Source organism: Leopardus geoffroyi, chromosome D3 (assembly GCF_018350155.1).
Source record: "Leopardus geoffroyi isolate Oge1 chromosome D3, O.geoffroyi_Oge1_pat1.0, whole genome shotgun sequence".
NCBI lineage: Eukaryota > Metazoa > Chordata > Mammalia > Carnivora > Felidae > Leopardus > Leopardus geoffroyi.
In genome coordinates, this window is record NC_059339.1 from 24,910,306 (window position 1) to 24,927,634 (window position 17,329).

The window sequence follows — 17,329 nt, forward strand, 5'->3', positions numbered from 1 at the left end:
GGCTTTTTCCTCTATTCGGATTTACTAAACACCTCTCTTGTCTGTCTTTAAGTTACTCTTAAAAATGAGAATGAAAGCCTAGTAGCATGCCACAGAATATCAGTTCATTAATATATATATTTTTGGATACTGCTTAGTTGTTTCTGTGTGAAGTTTTGTTACTCTGTTCCTGCCTGAGATTAAATTTATCTTCTGATTTAGAGACATTTTAATCCTTCTTTAAAAATATGACAGTGTTGAAAAGTATGTTTTGAAGGACTTAATTAAGGATTGTAGCTTACTGGACCAACCCTGGTGGTGTTATTACAAAAACCAGAGAAGAAACATCTCCTCCTGCAGTCTAAAACCCCTACAGAAATTCTTTTTGTTGCTCTTAAGAAACATGTTTGGTTCTAGCTTCCTAAACCCAAATTGAGTGATTGAGTTAGTGTATATTTAAATTAACCTTTAAGACAGGGTCATAACTCCCATGGGCTTTTTAGATAATGAGTGTTTACTGAGCTTACCACTACCCCTATTTTTGTCTCAAATAAAATGTTCATTTTGAATGATTTCATTTTTAGAGATAGCTTTGCTTTGACAACATGCTTAAAAAGAAAAGAAAAACGTTTCTCTAGGCCTTCCTCACCAGGAGGAAGAAATTTAGCCAAATTTGAAGAGATTGGAGATAGCGCCATGGTCTAGTCACTAGAACAAATTAGAACATGAGAACTTTGTTTTTTATTATTTGTTGGAACTGTTAGCAGCTCCAAATTGACACAGAACAATACTCCCCACTCACAGGTATTGGTTCAGGCCATTGAGAATTCTGGTTCACTTTAAAATGCAGTAGGGCCGCCTGGGTGGCTCAGTTGGTTAAGGGTCTGACTTCGGCTCAGGTCATGATCTCACAGCTCATGAGGTCGAGACCTGCGTTGGGCTCTGTGCTAATAGCTCAGAGTCTGGAGCTGCTTCGGATTCTGTGTCTCCCTCTCTCTCTCTGTTCTTCCCCTGCTCTCACTCTGTTTCTCTTTCTCTCAAAAATAAATAAACATTAAAAATTTTTTTAATGAAATAGAAACTACTGTCAGCAGTTCCTTGCCTTTTATAGTAATTCTTGTATATGTGTGATCCTTAAAAAGTATTTCTGTTTACTGGAGAACTTTACAATAAACGGTTTTGATCCTGAGTACCCACCATCGCTTCTGTTTTGGTGGACAAGGGCCAAATTGGGCATGTCAGGCAGAAGTTATGGGAAAAAAAGACCCCAGAGGTCCACCATAACTTGGGCTGTAATGGTTCTCTGCGTTTTCAGGGTTTATTATTATACTTCATGTATCTCCTCTTTATCGTTAAGAATAGTATTTTGGTTGCTCAGCTTTCTTAATTGGCAGAGTAACAATTATATTCCTGTCATTTTCAGAATTTTGTGAAATTAAATGAGATAAAATGGATGTGAAAGTGCTTTGGAAAACACATATGTATATTATACAAAAAGTTGGGCCAAGCATCAAGGTGTTTTTTTGATAAGTGAACGGTACATATTAAAGCGCCCCAGAGTGTTTGTAACTAGCAGTTTTCTCAAATAATGGAAATCCTGTAAAATATTACAGAGTTTCTTAAAGCTGTATAATCATCTAGTGTTTGTCTTCCTAAACATACTGATTTCTAATTTGAGTCCTGTTGTCACATGGAACAAATGCGCTGAGTGCTTTGGATATGCTTTTCAGTATCATATATGGTACTATTTTAGCATAGGAAGTTTCCGCAGTTACTACTAGCTTACTGAAATTCTGTGCTCTGAAATTCCAGTATCAGGTTGGACAGCTTTACTCTGTTGCTGAAGCTAGTAAGAATGAAACTGGCGGTGGAGAAGGAATCGAAGTCTTAAAAAATGAACCTTACGAGAAAGATGGAGAAAAGGGACAGTATACACACAAAATCTATCACCTAAAAAGGTAAGCTGATTGTTCACATTTGATGCTTAGTCATTCTATTGAAAATGATGCCTTAACTATCCAGTTTATTGTTGATCATGTAACCCGTTAACTTCCTGGCAGGTGTGCTGAGGTATTTCTTAAAATTTCACTCCGACAATGCGTTGCATTTTAATTTTTTGAGAGAACCTCCCCATTTTATTGGTTATTTTTAAATTATAAAAGTAATGACTGCTTATTAAAAAATTCAGACAACAGAGAAGGTTATAAAATAAAAACTCAGTCCCCACCTCTTGCCATCACGTATCCGTAACCCCAGGGAGAAACACTAGAAGCAGTTTCTCCTTCCGAATCATTTTCTATACATATGCAAATAAGCCTTTAAAAACAAATATACTGAGAGCTCTGTTACTTGTGTTATTTTTTGTTTTCTACAACAAATGGGATCATACTATACGTACACTTCTGCAGTTGCCTTTATCTTTTGTGCAGTGACACATCGTGAACGTCCTTAATGTCTGTGGCATTTTTTTTTTTTTTTAATTTTTTTTTTTCAACATTTATTTATTTTTGGGACAGAGAGAGACAGAGCATGAACGGGGGAGGGGCAGAGAGAGAGGGAGACACAGAATCGGAAACAGGCTCCAGGCTCTGAGCCATCAGCCCAGAGCCCGACGCGGGGCTCGAACTCACGGACCGCGAGATCGTGACCTGGCTGAAGTCGGACGCTTAACCGACTGCGCCACCCAGGCGCCCCTGTGGCATTTTTTTTTAAGGCTGAGTGAGATTTCCTAGGGTGAACAAAGCATGGTTGACTTACCCATTCTGTAAATGATGAGTCAATATAGGTTCTTTAGGTATTTTCCTTTCTGTGTGTTACATAGAAGATTTCTGGGAACGTGGTTGTACATGCCTTCATGCCTTCGGTAACTGTTTCTCTAGGAGAAATGTATAAAAGTGGGATTGCTGCAAGGACATGTTCATTTAAAATTTTGATATTACTGCCAGATTGCCCCCAAAGAATTTGATAGTGTTCATTTTCCATAATTTTCTCTGTTTAGTTTTTTGCCAGTTAGATATACAAAAATAGTTTCTTGTTGCAATTTGCATTTCTTTATTAGTGAAGTTGAATGTTTATATCAGTGGACCATTTGAATTTCTTATGTGACTTGACTGTTCAAATCTTTTTTGTTCATTGTTTTTATCTGTTTGGTTGATAGAAATTGTGTTCTGCATTCTCCTAAGTTTGGCCATCTGATCTCTAAATGGCATAAATATTTTAAAACCGAAAAAGCATACCAGTATTTGTCCAAGGAAGGCAAAAGATCATCAATGGTTTTTAAGAGTCCATTTTTTCAGTAGTTCCCCCCTAATTTATTAAAGGTAGGAGAGATCTTTGATCTTTTCTTGCCTTTATTCTTTTCATACTGGAATGGATAACACCCATGTTTTTTGTAGAGCTCCTCAAAGTTGTAGATGAGCTATGATGATCAGTATTTTTCCTGTTGTTTCAGTTTGAGACCACTGCTTGATTTATACTGACACGTGAATATAAAGGTTATGACTTGATCGAATCTTAAATTTTATTTATTTATTTATTTATTTTCTCCTAGAACACAACATTTCTTTGTTTCTGATGCAGGTTTGAACAATGGCAATAATTCTGATCAGTCAGTTGTCCATAGAGACTGCCTTATTCATGGTTCCTGTTAATTTGTTAGTGCCCTAAGTATACCTAAAAAAATGTGTCAGTTGAGAGAAAAATGTGGCATTCTAGATGTTATGATCTACATAACATTTATAATATTGAATTTGCTTGTGTACAGTCTTATTTTTAGGGTATTGTACGCTTCCTCATTAATTGAATTTTACCAACATGTGAAACTTTTTTTTATTGTAAACATTTAACTCTCTGGGGATTCTAAAATTAACCAGAATGTTTGATACATAAAACTTTCTGTTGCTGTATGATATCCATATGTGAATAGTCTTGAAACAGATTCAAAATACCCTTCATTTGAAAACTGAGAGTGGGCAATTGGGGAAATGTTTGATATATCATTACATGGAAAAGATTAGTTGCTAGATATGTATGTAAATATAAATACGCAGTGCATATATTTTTAAAAAACTAATCAGAAAACAGTCTATAAAGAGATTCATTAAAATGTTAAGAATGTTTTTCTCTTGGTGGTGGGATTATGGGTGATTTAAAAAAATTTGTTTTGCTCTTCTGTATTGTTTAATTAGGGAAAAAATGATAACTGTTTTTGAAACATCTGATTCAGATGACATTCCAGCCATAAGTAGGAAATCTTTTGAGTTGAAGAGGGCCATATAAATACGGGTAGTGCAAGAGTTGTTAATATTCTGAAGAGCTTATTTGGGGGTGACTTTCAGAACTTCTCTCAGTCTTTTAATAGATTAAATAAAGGAAAACCGGCTCTCCGGAGGCCAGCCTCCCAGTGAACTTATGGCTTCTTCATTCCTAGAAAGAGCTAAAGTCAGTCCACGGTGCCCTTTGGTTTTACCCTGTCACGTATTCATTTACTTCTCACGGCAGTCCTGAAAAATAAGCAGTATATGTGTTGTACATCAGAGGACACTGAAGTGCGTGTTTACCCAAAGTCACACAGCTAGTAGACGGCAGAATGGTGACTGAGACCTGGATTTTCTGGATTCCGATCCCATGGTCTTTTGGTCACAAGTAGGCAGTCCCAAGTCCTGGACAACAAGCGCTCAGGACCTCAGGAGCACAGGTGTCCTGTGAGAAGGGAGGAAGGGGGTCTGATTGGATGGTAAGGGCTATCTGATGCCCATAGAAGGCTGATTTTGTCACACAAACATAGCAGCTGTGGACAGCAGCATGGAGAGGCCTGAAACGGGAAAGGAAAAGGAAAGAGGGTGGCACTAATGGGTCTCGGTCAGCGTGGCAGGTAATAGCCTCTCTGGCAGTGGTGAAGAACCACTGAAAACCTGTCTGGGAATAAAGACAAAACCAGAACCGATTTTGCTGTAGTCCACGGGAGAGAATGGTCCAGGGCAAGGCAGTCAGATGTCCACACTCAGAGTCATCAGTGTCATGCCGATGGCACAGTAGCCACAGGATAATTATTTTATGGAAGGGCGAAGAATCATTTAGCAGTAAGGGCTGGGGCCTTCGCTGGGCCATAGGAAAGAAGGTAGTCACGACACAGGGCTGGCGGCATAGCCTGTCAGACTTGTGTATCCTGTGCGGGCATCCTGCAGGTTTAACATGCTGAAGACCTACCCACAGTTCCTAGAGAGTTTTAGGGTTCCTTCCCTGAGGAAGTTGTGTCCAGTAATCCCTGTTCCCCTTTTTGGCATTTGCTCCATTGGGTAATCTCTAGTGCTATGTGCACTCTCACTTTATAGCATCACTAGAATTGCAAACCTGGCTGGCGAAATTTGTTGCCCAGGGCCGCCAACACCTTATTTTACGTTTGAGATACTTGAAATTTGAGGTTTGCTTTACCCAGTGGAATCACCGTCTCTGGATTCCCTGGCCAGTATGCTTTCCCATTTCAGCAAGACGCTTCTTGGTAAGATATGTACACTTCATCTTAACCAGAAGATTGAGAAACAGTGTTGGCAAGGTATTAAAAAACCCATAATTTAGTGACCATTGCAGGGGACTTTTCTTTCCTTGAATCTCAAATAATAATCTTTTTACAGGATAATGAGATTCTTTCCATGTCCTTTGATAACTTACAGTAAATAGTTGCCCATGGTAATTGTAAGCAGAAGATCTAGTATTCTTACTAGATCTTCTTCCTTACTGTATTCTTACTGTGTGCTGGTCACTGTAAGTATTGTAGGTGGGACTTCATTGATTCCCCGTAGCAGCCTTTTCTAGTGAGGAAACGGAAGTCCAGAAAAGTGTAAGTAACTGGCCCCTGCGTCACTACTGTTGGTAGCAGAGACAGGCCATGAACCCAGGCAGGCATTGTGATTCCAGAACTTACCCTTTTAACCACTTTGCTCTACTGCTGAGCTCTGTGGGAGGGTTAGAATATTTTCCATTTTCTGAAGTGAACACGAAAGGAGTTGACTGAGAAATTCTTCCAAGACGATGGGTTTCACCATATCCCGTGTTCTTGTAACTCTTTAAAGTCTCAAGCCTTCTTTCAGAATAAAGTTAAGCTTGACAAGGTGTACTTCTCCATGCCTCTCAACCGTTACAGCTGTCCAGAGTGCAGACTATTGGATCTAAGTAAGCCCGTCTCTTCATTGCCCTTCAGAAGTGCCATGTTCAGCTGGTTAGGTTCTTTTTTTGTGATACGGGCTTGCCCATAACCTCAGTTTCCCACACATAGTCAGCGCTGTCCTTTGCAGAGACATCCCTTGACTACTTTTATTCTTCCCATTACTTTTTGTCACATCTCTCATTTTGACATCCGACCATGTGTTTCATGTGTACGTATTTATCTTGTACCCCATTTACCATAAAAGTTTTGAGTATGTTTCCTTATGATGTTTAATATACACTTAACAGTGGACGGTGGGGAGGGAGAAAAGACTTCATTGGGCAAAGAATTTTGAAGCAAGGCAAGGAAGTGTGTTGCAACTTTTGAGATGGTTATTTCAGAGAAAAACTTGCAGCTCTCCTGAGACTTTGTAGGAAGGAACACACTGACCAGTCCTTTTGTTTTTTGTTTTGTCTCCCTTCTTGGGGAAGATCAGCTGTACTCTTTTATTCTTCATAGTAAGCATTATGTCTTCACCATCTCCAGTCAGTCCTGGATGATGCAGGATTCTTAAAGTTGTGCCAACTCCTGAATGATCTTATTCCCCAAAGATTGGAACAGCAGAGGTTTAATTGAACATCATTTTAAAATTTCATGTGGTTCCAGTAAAGACCTCATTTTTGTAGGCAAAAGAGTCATTTGCCAGGAACTAAAGTTATGTTCATGTTTAAAAATGAGAAGTTTAAAGTCACCTGAGAATACAAAGATCGATTATATGAGATGATTCACATCAGAGAGCATCTTTGAATAAGTATGAGATTGATAAATATCAGGCAAATATAGTAATTCATTCTTGAGTCCAGAATTAGACAGCAACACAAAATTTTTTCTTTGTATATAGTTCTGAGTCTTAAATTTTGCACAGCTTGCACTTAAAAAAAAATTTTTTTTAATGTTTACTTTTGAGAATGAGAGAGAGAGAGAGAGTGCACACGCATGATTGGGGGAGGTGTAGAGAGAGAGGGAGACAGGCTCTGAAGCATGCTCCAGGCTCTGAGCTGTCAGCACAGAGGCCAGTGCAGGGCTTGAACCAGTGAACTGTGAGATCATGACTTGAGCTAAAATTGGACCCTTAACTGACTGAGCCACCCAGGCGCCCCTGCACAGTTTTCACACTTCTAAATCAAAAATGATCCTGTTCCAGAAGATTATCAGGAATAACTTCTGTTGTGTATTATTTCCTCATTGTATGTTAACGTTTCTTATGGCTGTTGTCTTTTGTTATGTGAAAAACACTTCCTACCCTCTCTCTTTTTGATATTTCTTCAAAACTTTATTTTATTCATTATTTAAAAAAAATTTTTTTTAATGTTTATTTCTGAGACAGACAGAGCATGAGTGGGGGAGGGGCAGAGAGAGGGAGACACAGAATCCAAAGCAGGCTCCAGGCTCTGAGCTGTCAGCACAGAGCCCAACACGCGGGGCTCGAACTCACAAACTGTGAGATCATGACCTGAACCAAAGTCGGTTGCTCAACCGACTGAGCCACCCAGGTGCCCCTATATTTCTTCAAAACTTTAAAGCCTTGTTCTACCTCCTGAAAGTTAGCCAATTTGTGTCTGGTGATTTTACTCCTTCCCACAAATCAGGATTTTAACTCATTTTGTAAATTTTCCCCATTAAATCTACCCATTTTTTCCATCTCCATCCCCACCACGTTAATGCAAGTTATCATTGTCTGTTTACTCTTGAACTTTTCCAGTTGCTTCCAGACTGATCTCTTGCTACCCATTCTTTTGGTTCTTATAAATAATGCTGTTGTGAACACTTGGGTACAAGTTTCTGTGTAGCCATATGTTTTTAGGGTGTGTATACACATGCATGCGTGCACTCTCCTACAGTTGAAATTGTTGGGTCATATGTTCACTTCTCACTTTTTGAAAAACTATCAGACTGTTTCCAAAGCCACTGCACCATTTTACATTCCCACCAACAATGAGTGAAGGTTCCCTTGTCTCTGTATCTTTGATGATATTTGTTATTTTCAGGTTTTGTTTTGGTAATAGCCATCTTAATGGGTGTGAGGTGGTGTTTCAAGGTCTTGATTTGCATATCTCTGCTGATTAAGGATGTTGAGCATCTTTTCTGTGCTTACCAGTAATTTGTAGATTTTCTTTGGAGAAATATCTGTTAAAATATTTTACCTGTTTTCTAATTGTCTATTTTGTTGTAAGTTTCTTTATATATTATAGAAACTAGCTCCATCAGATATATGATGTGCAGTTTTTTCTCCCCCATTCTGTGAGTTTTCTTCCCACTTTCTTGATAGTATCCTTTGAAGCATAAGAAATTGATAATTTTGAAAAAGCCCAGTTTACTTATTTTTTCTTTTGTTGTTATTTGATGCCATACTTAAGAAACGATCGTCCAACCCAAGGTCCCAAAGATTTCCCATCTACGTTTTCTAATAAGAATTTTATAGCTTTAGCTCTTATGTGTAGATCTTTAATCCGTTTTGAGTTAGTTTTTGCCACTCTTGCCCACTCCAGTTAATTTTCATTTACTAACGTGACTCTACTAAAGTGACAAAGTTTTAAGTTCTGAAAATTTAAATCTGGTTTTCTCATTCTCCTTCTTTAAGCCTTCAGTAGCTTCTCATCATACAAAGAATAAAACCCAATGCTTTTAGTCTATGAAATGGGCCTCAGTGTGATCTGTCTGCCCTCTGCTCACCTCACCATCATCATTTTGTGTCCGTCCCTCTCCTCCTATACTATAGGCTAGCCATGCCAGAGGCCTCAGAGGGACCCAAGTAGGCCACGGCTTTTGCTATTTGATGGGCTCTGGGGCCTGTCTCTTCATGTGCTGGCCTTCCTCACCCTCAGATCACCGTTGTAGTGTCACTTCCTCAGGGAGGCCTTGAGCACCCTTACCCCAGTACATACTTGTCCAGTTCTCTGTTTCTTCACTGCACTTCCGGAGAGGTATTTCACTGCCTTTGGTTATGTACTGCTCTGTTTCCTGCTGCTTTCCCTGGAAGGTGAGCTCAGGGTAGGAATTGTTTGCGTACTGTTATTTACATAGCCCCTGATACAATGGACAGTAAATACTTGAGTGAATGAATGAATGAGTGAGGTGCCCAATGTATTTAAGGTATGTTTCAGTTGATTATAAAATGAAAGATTATTTTATTTGTGACAGATTAATATGGTCTTCAGATTTTTTCATAAGGTTTTTTCTACATTTTGGTGTTTATCCACAGTAGGATGTAGGATGGAAAAATAGAAATGAACAGTTTTGCTCATTTTGTTTATAAGTAGGTATAAAACTTTGATGGGAAAAGTGCAGTTTGAAATGATTTGCCAAGGTATTACATATCTCAGGAACAAGATTTTTTTAAAAAAAACTATGCTCCTAGATCAGGAGTTCAGTATACATTATGGTCATTTATTACATATCTTTTAAACCACATAAGCCCTTTGTTTTCCCGTACCACTATGACAGAATTGTCTTAACCACTTAATAGGTTCGCAGCCATTGTTATAGTGACATCAGATCTTAGTATTGTCTCCACAGTTGTCTCCACAATTATCTCTTAGTGTTGCCAACACAATTGATGACACATTTTGGTTGAATTTTTCCCTGAAGTTAGATATCCTTCGTGTGCATTTAGAATTGGGGTGGGGAAAGGGCTATGTATGACAACCTTTTGTGCTCTTGGACATTATTTTTTGCCTTAATTTTTTTTTTAATGTTTATTTTAGAGAGAGAACGTGTGTGTGCACGTGCAGGAGGGGCAGAGAGAGAGGGAGACAGAGAATTTGAAATAGGCTCTGCACTGTCAGCACACAGCCTGATGTGGGGCTCAAACCCACGAGCCTTGAGATCATGACCTGAGCCGAAGTCAGATGCTCAACTGACTGAGCTACCCAGGCACCTCTATGCCTGACTCTTAAACAGCTGAATCTAGAGGTGTCTATCTTGAGTTAAGCACTGTCATGAATGTTGGTTTATCACAAGAGAACATTTCATAATAGTTGGGAAAACAAGAGGAGGAATGTCCTTGTTAATTTGTTTAAGGCCTACCTGCATCTTGGTAATTCAGTAAATATATGTCCCTTTTGTGAGACCCTGAGCTTCCAAAACAAATTACTTGCTAGGTAGGTTGATAAGTGAGGTAGAAAAGCCAATTACATATAAATGGTACGCTTGAACCACCTTGTTAGGAAAATTTCAAAGTTGCCACCAGTGAAGATTTTTCTCCCTTAAAGTAGAATTGAAATTTACTTACCCTGTTTATGTGTTTTCTCTGTTTAGTCCATAATTTCGATTCACTGAGGAAAGATGTTTGTTAGTATTAAATGTAAAAAGCCAGCCAGTTTGAAACAACTGGCTCAAAGGTTTGGTCATTCTTAACCAAGTCAGAACAAAATCTGTTGTTAGAATTGGTATTGTGGAAAAGTATCCTGGAAATAAGGTAATAGGCATTCGGGAGGAAAATGAAGAAATGTCAAAACCTTCTTGTAGATTTGGTTCTTGCTGGCCTTTAGTGACTACCGATTTTCTTCCGTTTGGGTCAGCAAGTTTTAGAACTTTGGATGAATGTTTAAAGTTTTTAGACTTTTGGGCACTATAGGGATAAATAGGATAGTTAAAATATGTTTCTGAGCAAGTTGACCGAATGAATCCGTGATAGATCTTTTTGTCATACTCAGATGGATAGGTAATCTGGTAGCTGTGTTTAGAAAATCACCCATATGTGTTACATTATACCCCGAATAGACCTCTCCCACAGTTGAAGGGATTTTGGTTCCAGTTCTTCAGCAATGAAAGAAGTAATATGGACTTGTTGACTTTTAAGGTGAAAGTATTTTCGGTTTCTTAGCTTTATTTTTATGAAGTCATGCCCCTTTACATGAGTCTTCCCAAGATTTGGAAAGAATGAGTGCTCAAAGAATTAGTTCCTCTTTATTACTATCTTTTCGGGATGTAAAGGCACAGGTAAATCTCTTTATGCCTTTGGAATCTTGCTCTAATGTTGTATGTAATGGTGCTTCAGCCTTTCTTTTCCAGTGGTTTAATGTGCCACAGGAGGGGAAGCTCCAAGTCAAGTGCACATTCTTATGTACTGAGGAGACAGTGGAAGGGCTGTCCACCTCTTCTGTCACTGCATGGCTCTCTGGCTGGTGGAGTTCCTTTCATTTACCTTGCTTAGCTTCCCAAATTCAACAGGTGTGTGTGTGGGGGGGGTCCTCTGGTCAACTGCTGATTCTTAGGAGACAGAAGTCCTCTCTCGGGCCCAAGTTTCCCTAGTTTGTTCTTTCTCTTACTTTAGGAAATCAAGTTGTGTTTGAAAGTTCTCAGAGAAGCAACTTGGATACAGAAGAGAGTGTATAGGACTTCAAGTTGGAGGATATAGTTTTGACCTACAATTAGCCACTTAAATGCTGGTTATATGAAATAATAAATTAACGTGTACCTCACAGCGCTATTGGATATAAGAGAAGAAAGGCACGTTGAAAGTACTCAGCTCCAGGTCAACTGATAATTAAAAAGCAGTACGTCCTGTTAATTGGGCTCTCACTGTACTATGCAATGTGCTGAACACATTACAGGTGTTATTGAATCCTCCCAATAACCCTGCAAAGTTAGGTAATAGGGACTCTGTTCAACTCATGAGCAAGTTCAGAGAGCCAAGTAATGTGTCCAGTGTCCCACGGACACTAAGTGGTGATGTTGGGATTTGAATCCGATCTGGATAAAAAGCCTGTGCCCATAAAACTGCCTTCTTTATAGTAGGCTTGAGCCATTAAGAGTGGTCATTTCAAGGGTGTCTGGATGGCTCAGTCTTGGTTAAGTGTCTGGACTCTTGATTTCAGCTCAGGTCATGATCTCATGGTTTGTGAGTTCAAACCCTGCATCAGGCTCTATGCTGACAGTGCAGAGCCTGCTTGGGATTCTCTCTCTCCCTCTCTTTCTGCCCCTCCCCTGCTTGTGCTCCCCCCACCCCCTATCTCTCAAAATAAATAAAATAAAAAATTAAAAAGTGGTCATTTCATGTACATTTCTTTGAGGACTGGAAAGACTGATTTTCCCATTTGTTGGTTAGCCAGTTGTGTTTTTTATTTGTAATGTGTCCCTGTGTGTCTTTTGCCCACTTACTGTTGGGATCTTTGCTGACTGTCCTATGAATTGGCACAAACTCCTGTATTATGTACTTAACCTTCTTCCAGCTATACTTGAGGCAGCAAATAACATTCATCTTCCAGACATATAAAATTTTATATTTGATATGCTTGAGATGTTTTTCATTTTGTTTTTGAGAGAGGGAGGGTATGAGCAGGGGGAGGGGCAGAGATCAGAAGCAGACTGCACTGACAGCAGCAAGCCCAGTGCGAGGCTCAGACTCACCAGCTGTGAGATCATGACCTGAACTGAAGTTGGACGCCTACCTGACTGAGCCATCCAAGCGCCCCTGTACTTGATATGTTTTACTATCACATTTCTACATGGGTCCTTCACATTGTCATTTTTCTTTAGGTTTATTCTGTACAATGTACTTGAAAGCTTTTATTCAGAGACACTCCAATATTCTGGGGGCTGTTTTGTGTTCCACAGTGAGTGTGGTCTTATCTAAACCACGTAAGAGAACTTCTGTGCTGTATTATATACAAGTTGAATAGCCTCAGTTAACTTTTGGATTTCATATCAGGGAGTAGAGCAGAGGCCCAACACAAACTTGTTTCTTTTCTCCCCCCTTAAATCCTGCATACAGTTAAATGTTCCTAATCATTTTGTTGTTTTTACATTAATTTTCCACTTAGTTACTTTGGGATTGAAAATAAAACTGTTGATAACAGTCTCGAACATGGATTATGAAACTCAGAACATAATCACTGTTGACGATGGTACTTCTTGAACTAGCCCTGTGGATGCCAACAAAGAAGGAATGGTAGTACTGAAAATACATTCACTATTTCTCTCCTCACAGCAAAGTTCCTGCATTCGTGAGGATGATTGCTCCAGAGGGCTCCTTGGTATTTCACGAGAAAGCCTGGAACGCATACCCCTACTGTAGAACAAGTAAGCCTGGTCCACGGCAGCCGTTCTACCCCTCCGCCCCACTGCTGAGGGGGAGAGGGACTCCCAGTATCGAGGCCTTTGAGAAGGGTGACACCTGAGAAAGCCCTCTGTGGGGTTCTTGGGGAGTCACGGCAGGTGCTGTGGCAGAGGAGAGATTGCACTGGGTTCCTCTCCTGAGACCTTTGTGAGGGGCATTGATTCATTCCCTGCTGACAGCCACCTGGAGGTCCTTGCTGATGGCACCGGCTCCAGGGGTGAGACCTTAAAGGTCATCCGCACTCAAAAATGTCTTTCGGTGTAGTTTCAATAGTATTGTACTCATCTTGCCACATAATAGGGGAGGAATATGGCAGACTTCTGAAACAGTTTCCTGTTGTTTGCTAAATTAGCCTTAAAGTGATGTATTGCTTTTGTGACCTTATTCCTTTTACCATTGTTTTAAAATTATATTATTAATTTCATAACCTAAGGTATCCTGTAGTGTCACTCGTGTAGAAACTTTGCAGACATGAACTACTAATTGTTCTGTGTTTTCAGGTAGTTTAATCTGCGTGATATTAAGTAATATGACAGATTGTTTTGACTTTGATTAATATTCTCAAATTTTTCCCCTTTTATTGCCTACCTGCCCATTATGACTCAGTTGTAACGGTGAGTAAAACTATTTTCGTGTCACATACTCTGCATCTTTAAATTTTGCTTTACATAGTTTATTTTCAGTCATTGCTTACTTTTTAAATTAAAACTGTCCAACGCTGCATGGCTCCTCTGTACTCTTTCCACCAGCCCACACTCTCCCGCATGTTCCCAGTTAATGGGGTTTTTTTCCAGCCTTGTCTCAAACTCTCCCCGTTGACTTTATTTTGCTTCTGCTACTTCCTTTGAATGCCGTATTTGCTCACCAAACCTCTCAGCTTCTTTAATATTAGCCCTGTATGCTGCATGACAAGTAGAGTTGTTTAAATTATTTAAAAGCATGCAGCATTTGGTTTGCCTGGTGAGTCTATAAAAATAGGTAGCTAGTGATTCTCTGTCACTTGAGGATCAGTCTTAGTCAAAGCGCAGATGCTTACGCTGGGGAAGGCTCCCGCAGACAAAAGCCCCAAAGAACTGGTGAAAGATCACTGTTATTTTGCTGTTGTGTTTTCTACAGAATGAATATATGAAAGATGATTTCTTCATTAAAATTGAAACATGGCACAAACCAGACTTGGGAACATTAGAAAATGTAAGTTTCAACTCTGGGCTTTCAGTGCAGAAGCCCCTGGAAATGGGAATACCGTAGTCCATTTTGTCATGGACAGACCATTTGTCACCAGGTGATCTACCTTAGACCTACCTGGACACACCAGGGTGCATTCGATTGCGGTGAGGCAGGCAAGCAGCCAGCGACAGATGGGCTTTCCCTGTCAGCCCCCTTGCTTTGGTGCGAGAGCGGACTGGTGAGGTTGCCGTTTTTTATCTGGGACAGGGAGAGCAGAGATAAAATTCACAGATCATCCCCACCCAAACCGATTTTAGCCATTAATTTCAGGTTTTTTTTCACCTTTTCATCTCTATGTTTGCCAGAGCTACTCTACAAAGCAAACTTGACTGCTTTAATTTTCACCTCTGCTCCACTTGGCTGGGGCTGGGTTGATGTCAGAGAAATGGCCAAAAGGTGAGAGGGAAGAGCAGCTTTCAATATTTTATAAAAATGTTGACAAGCTTCTGGTTTTTACAAGTTGGTGCACATTTATCCCTAAAATAAATTTCAAGAAAATCATTATTTAGGACTCAATGTAATCATTAACTTTTGATGAGGCTTGTCAAAGAATTTGGGGAGGCGTCTGGTATAGATTGATGTCCTTGGCCCAGTGGCTGTCCAAAGTGTGGCCTCTGGACCAGGAGCAGCATCTGGGAGCTTGTTAGAAGTGCACCTTCTCAGCCTCCATCCCATACCTATTGAACTAAAATCCCCGGTTGGGGGATCCAGCGTCCTCTGTGTTGTGGTGCATGCTCCAGTTTGAGAACTACTGTCCAGCCTTGTGCTGCGCTGTTATAGGAGAGAAGGTTCATGTTATGGTAGATTCTGCTTTTATGTGATTGGTGCCAATTAACAGAACTTTTGAATTATGACTTGTATTTGATTTGAGTTCTTCCTGAAGATCATTTGACATTTCCTGTTGTTTTTTTCATAGTGATTCTAAAATTTCGAGTCTAAATGAGAAGATTTGGTATGCTGCAGTCAGTGTATGAGTTCATGTACCTTTTCCAGCTCTCAAATGGGTGTATCTGTGGCAGTTTTTAAACCGTTCTTAATTGGTTCATAGAGGGAGTTTCAGAAATAAATGATTAGTTAACACAAGGAATGGAGGAATTGATGATCCTACTGAAACTGGAAAGCTTTAGGATAATCAGATTCAGGATAGGTTTTAAACTACACAGTGCAGCTTCTTGCAGTCTAATATGTCACCTTATGTTTGTCTAGGACTCAAGGCTTGCAAGAACATTGTTGTGTATTGTTGGGTTAAACATAGGTTCGGTACATTTGGTTATATGGCTCATGTCTAAGGACTACCAGGAAGTAATGGTGATGGGTTTCTGTTCATCGGCAGCATCCTCACACCTCCTCCTTCCCCACACTTATTTTTTAGGGCTACAGGGGGTAAAAGATTTGTAGATCCCTTAAGACTTCAGACAACTAATTTAGTGAGGTAGGAATTTGGGTTTCTTTTATTCTTCATATTGTGCTCCAAAAGGCTCAGATGAAGATTATATATATAACTGTAGTAGTTTTGTCTAGTAAGAATAGTCTCCAGTTTGTTGTGTCTCATTTATCTTTGTCATTTTTAGGTACACGGTTTAGATCCGAACACGTGGAAAACTGTTGAAATTGTCCACATAGATATTGCAGATCGAAGTCAAGTTGAACCAGCAGTAAGTACTGCATAGTCCTCCGTGACATTTTAACCTGCTGCCTCTTAAATCTAAAAATGATCTTCACTCTTCCTTTTACGGCCTGCATTTCTACACTGAAATGAGTCTGGAGGTCAGGTGTCAGTCCGTACAACAAAAAGACCAGCGAGTAGGAGAGAAGGTTGTCTTTTGTGTGGATTTCACCTTTACACAAATGATCCCTTTGAGAAATGCTGGTATACCTGAGAGATATAGAGGTTTGTTTTCATTGGGGGGGAAAGGGACTAACATTATTTTACAAAAGAATTCTCCCTTGAACTTCTATAAATAATGCGGGTCCCTTATACTTTTAAAGTGTGGTTAAGAAAGCTTAACAGTTGTACAGCTTCCTAATCTTGATTTTTACTAGATGTAAATATTTGTACTTTAGGCTTTTGACTTAATAAAAACACCCCCCGCCCCCAAAGGTGAAGACCTGCATTCTCCCAAAGTAAGACCCTTGTATTACTCTGCTGCAGCTTGTGAAAATTAACTCAGTTCTTATCTTGGAGTGTGCTGGGTGCTGCTTGGTTTTGCAGGGCACAGTTGTGGACTTTTTATATGTTAAGATAACCAGTGACCCTTTTCCTGCTAGTCCAGAGAGCAGAAGCTTTGAAACAAGAGTGGCAGGCATCCCTTCTTTCTGTCACGGGAAAGCCCAGTGTATTCAGTTAGATTTTTATTTCATGGCCTTTCCGTTTCATTTTCAGTGCTTATTGTCTGAACCTGAGCAGCGTTGTAAGTTGAACAGAAATAACCTCAACAAGTGCCTGGATGGCTCAGTCGGTTAAGTGTCTGACTCTTGGTTTTGGCTCAGGTCGTGATCTCACTGTTGGTGGCATTGAGCCCTGCATCGGGCTCCGTGCTGACAGCGTGGAGCCTGCTTGGGATTCTCTCCCTCTCCCTCTGCGCTTCCCTGCTCATGCTCTATCAAAATAAATAAGCTTAAAAAACAAACAAACAAACCCCAACACTAAATGTCTGGTTTTGCTGTTGCAACTTAAAAGTAACCCTTCTAAAACAGAGGTCTCCCACCTTTTCTCTGCAATCACTGGGGTCGAGACTGCCAGCAGTGACCTGCTAGACTGGATCCTGTTTTGTTAGGATATCCTCCCTTAATAGAAATGTAAGCACTAATGAGGGACCCTTGTCATAGAACTTCTTAAATTTTAGTTGTGCTATGAT

General features: G+C 39.9%; 1 protein-coding gene across 2 annotated transcripts in view; it reads left to right on the forward strand.

The window, feature by feature from the left end:
• Positions 1-17,329, forward strand: part of PITPNB (phosphatidylinositol transfer protein beta) — a 64,174-nt gene that overhangs the window by 6,084 nt on the left and 40,761 nt on the right. For both annotated transcript variants that reach the window (XM_045459334.1, XM_045459335.1), the window contains exons 3-7: positions 1,792-1,937; positions 13,116-13,207; positions 13,851-13,858; positions 14,361-14,435; positions 16,043-16,126. In XM_045459334.1, the coding sequence (XP_045315290.1) occupies positions 1,792-1,937; positions 13,116-13,207; positions 13,851-13,858; positions 14,361-14,435; positions 16,043-16,126 (405 nt within the window). The remainder of the gene's footprint in view (positions 1-1,791; positions 1,938-13,115; positions 13,208-13,850; positions 13,859-14,360; positions 14,436-16,042; positions 16,127-17,329) is intronic.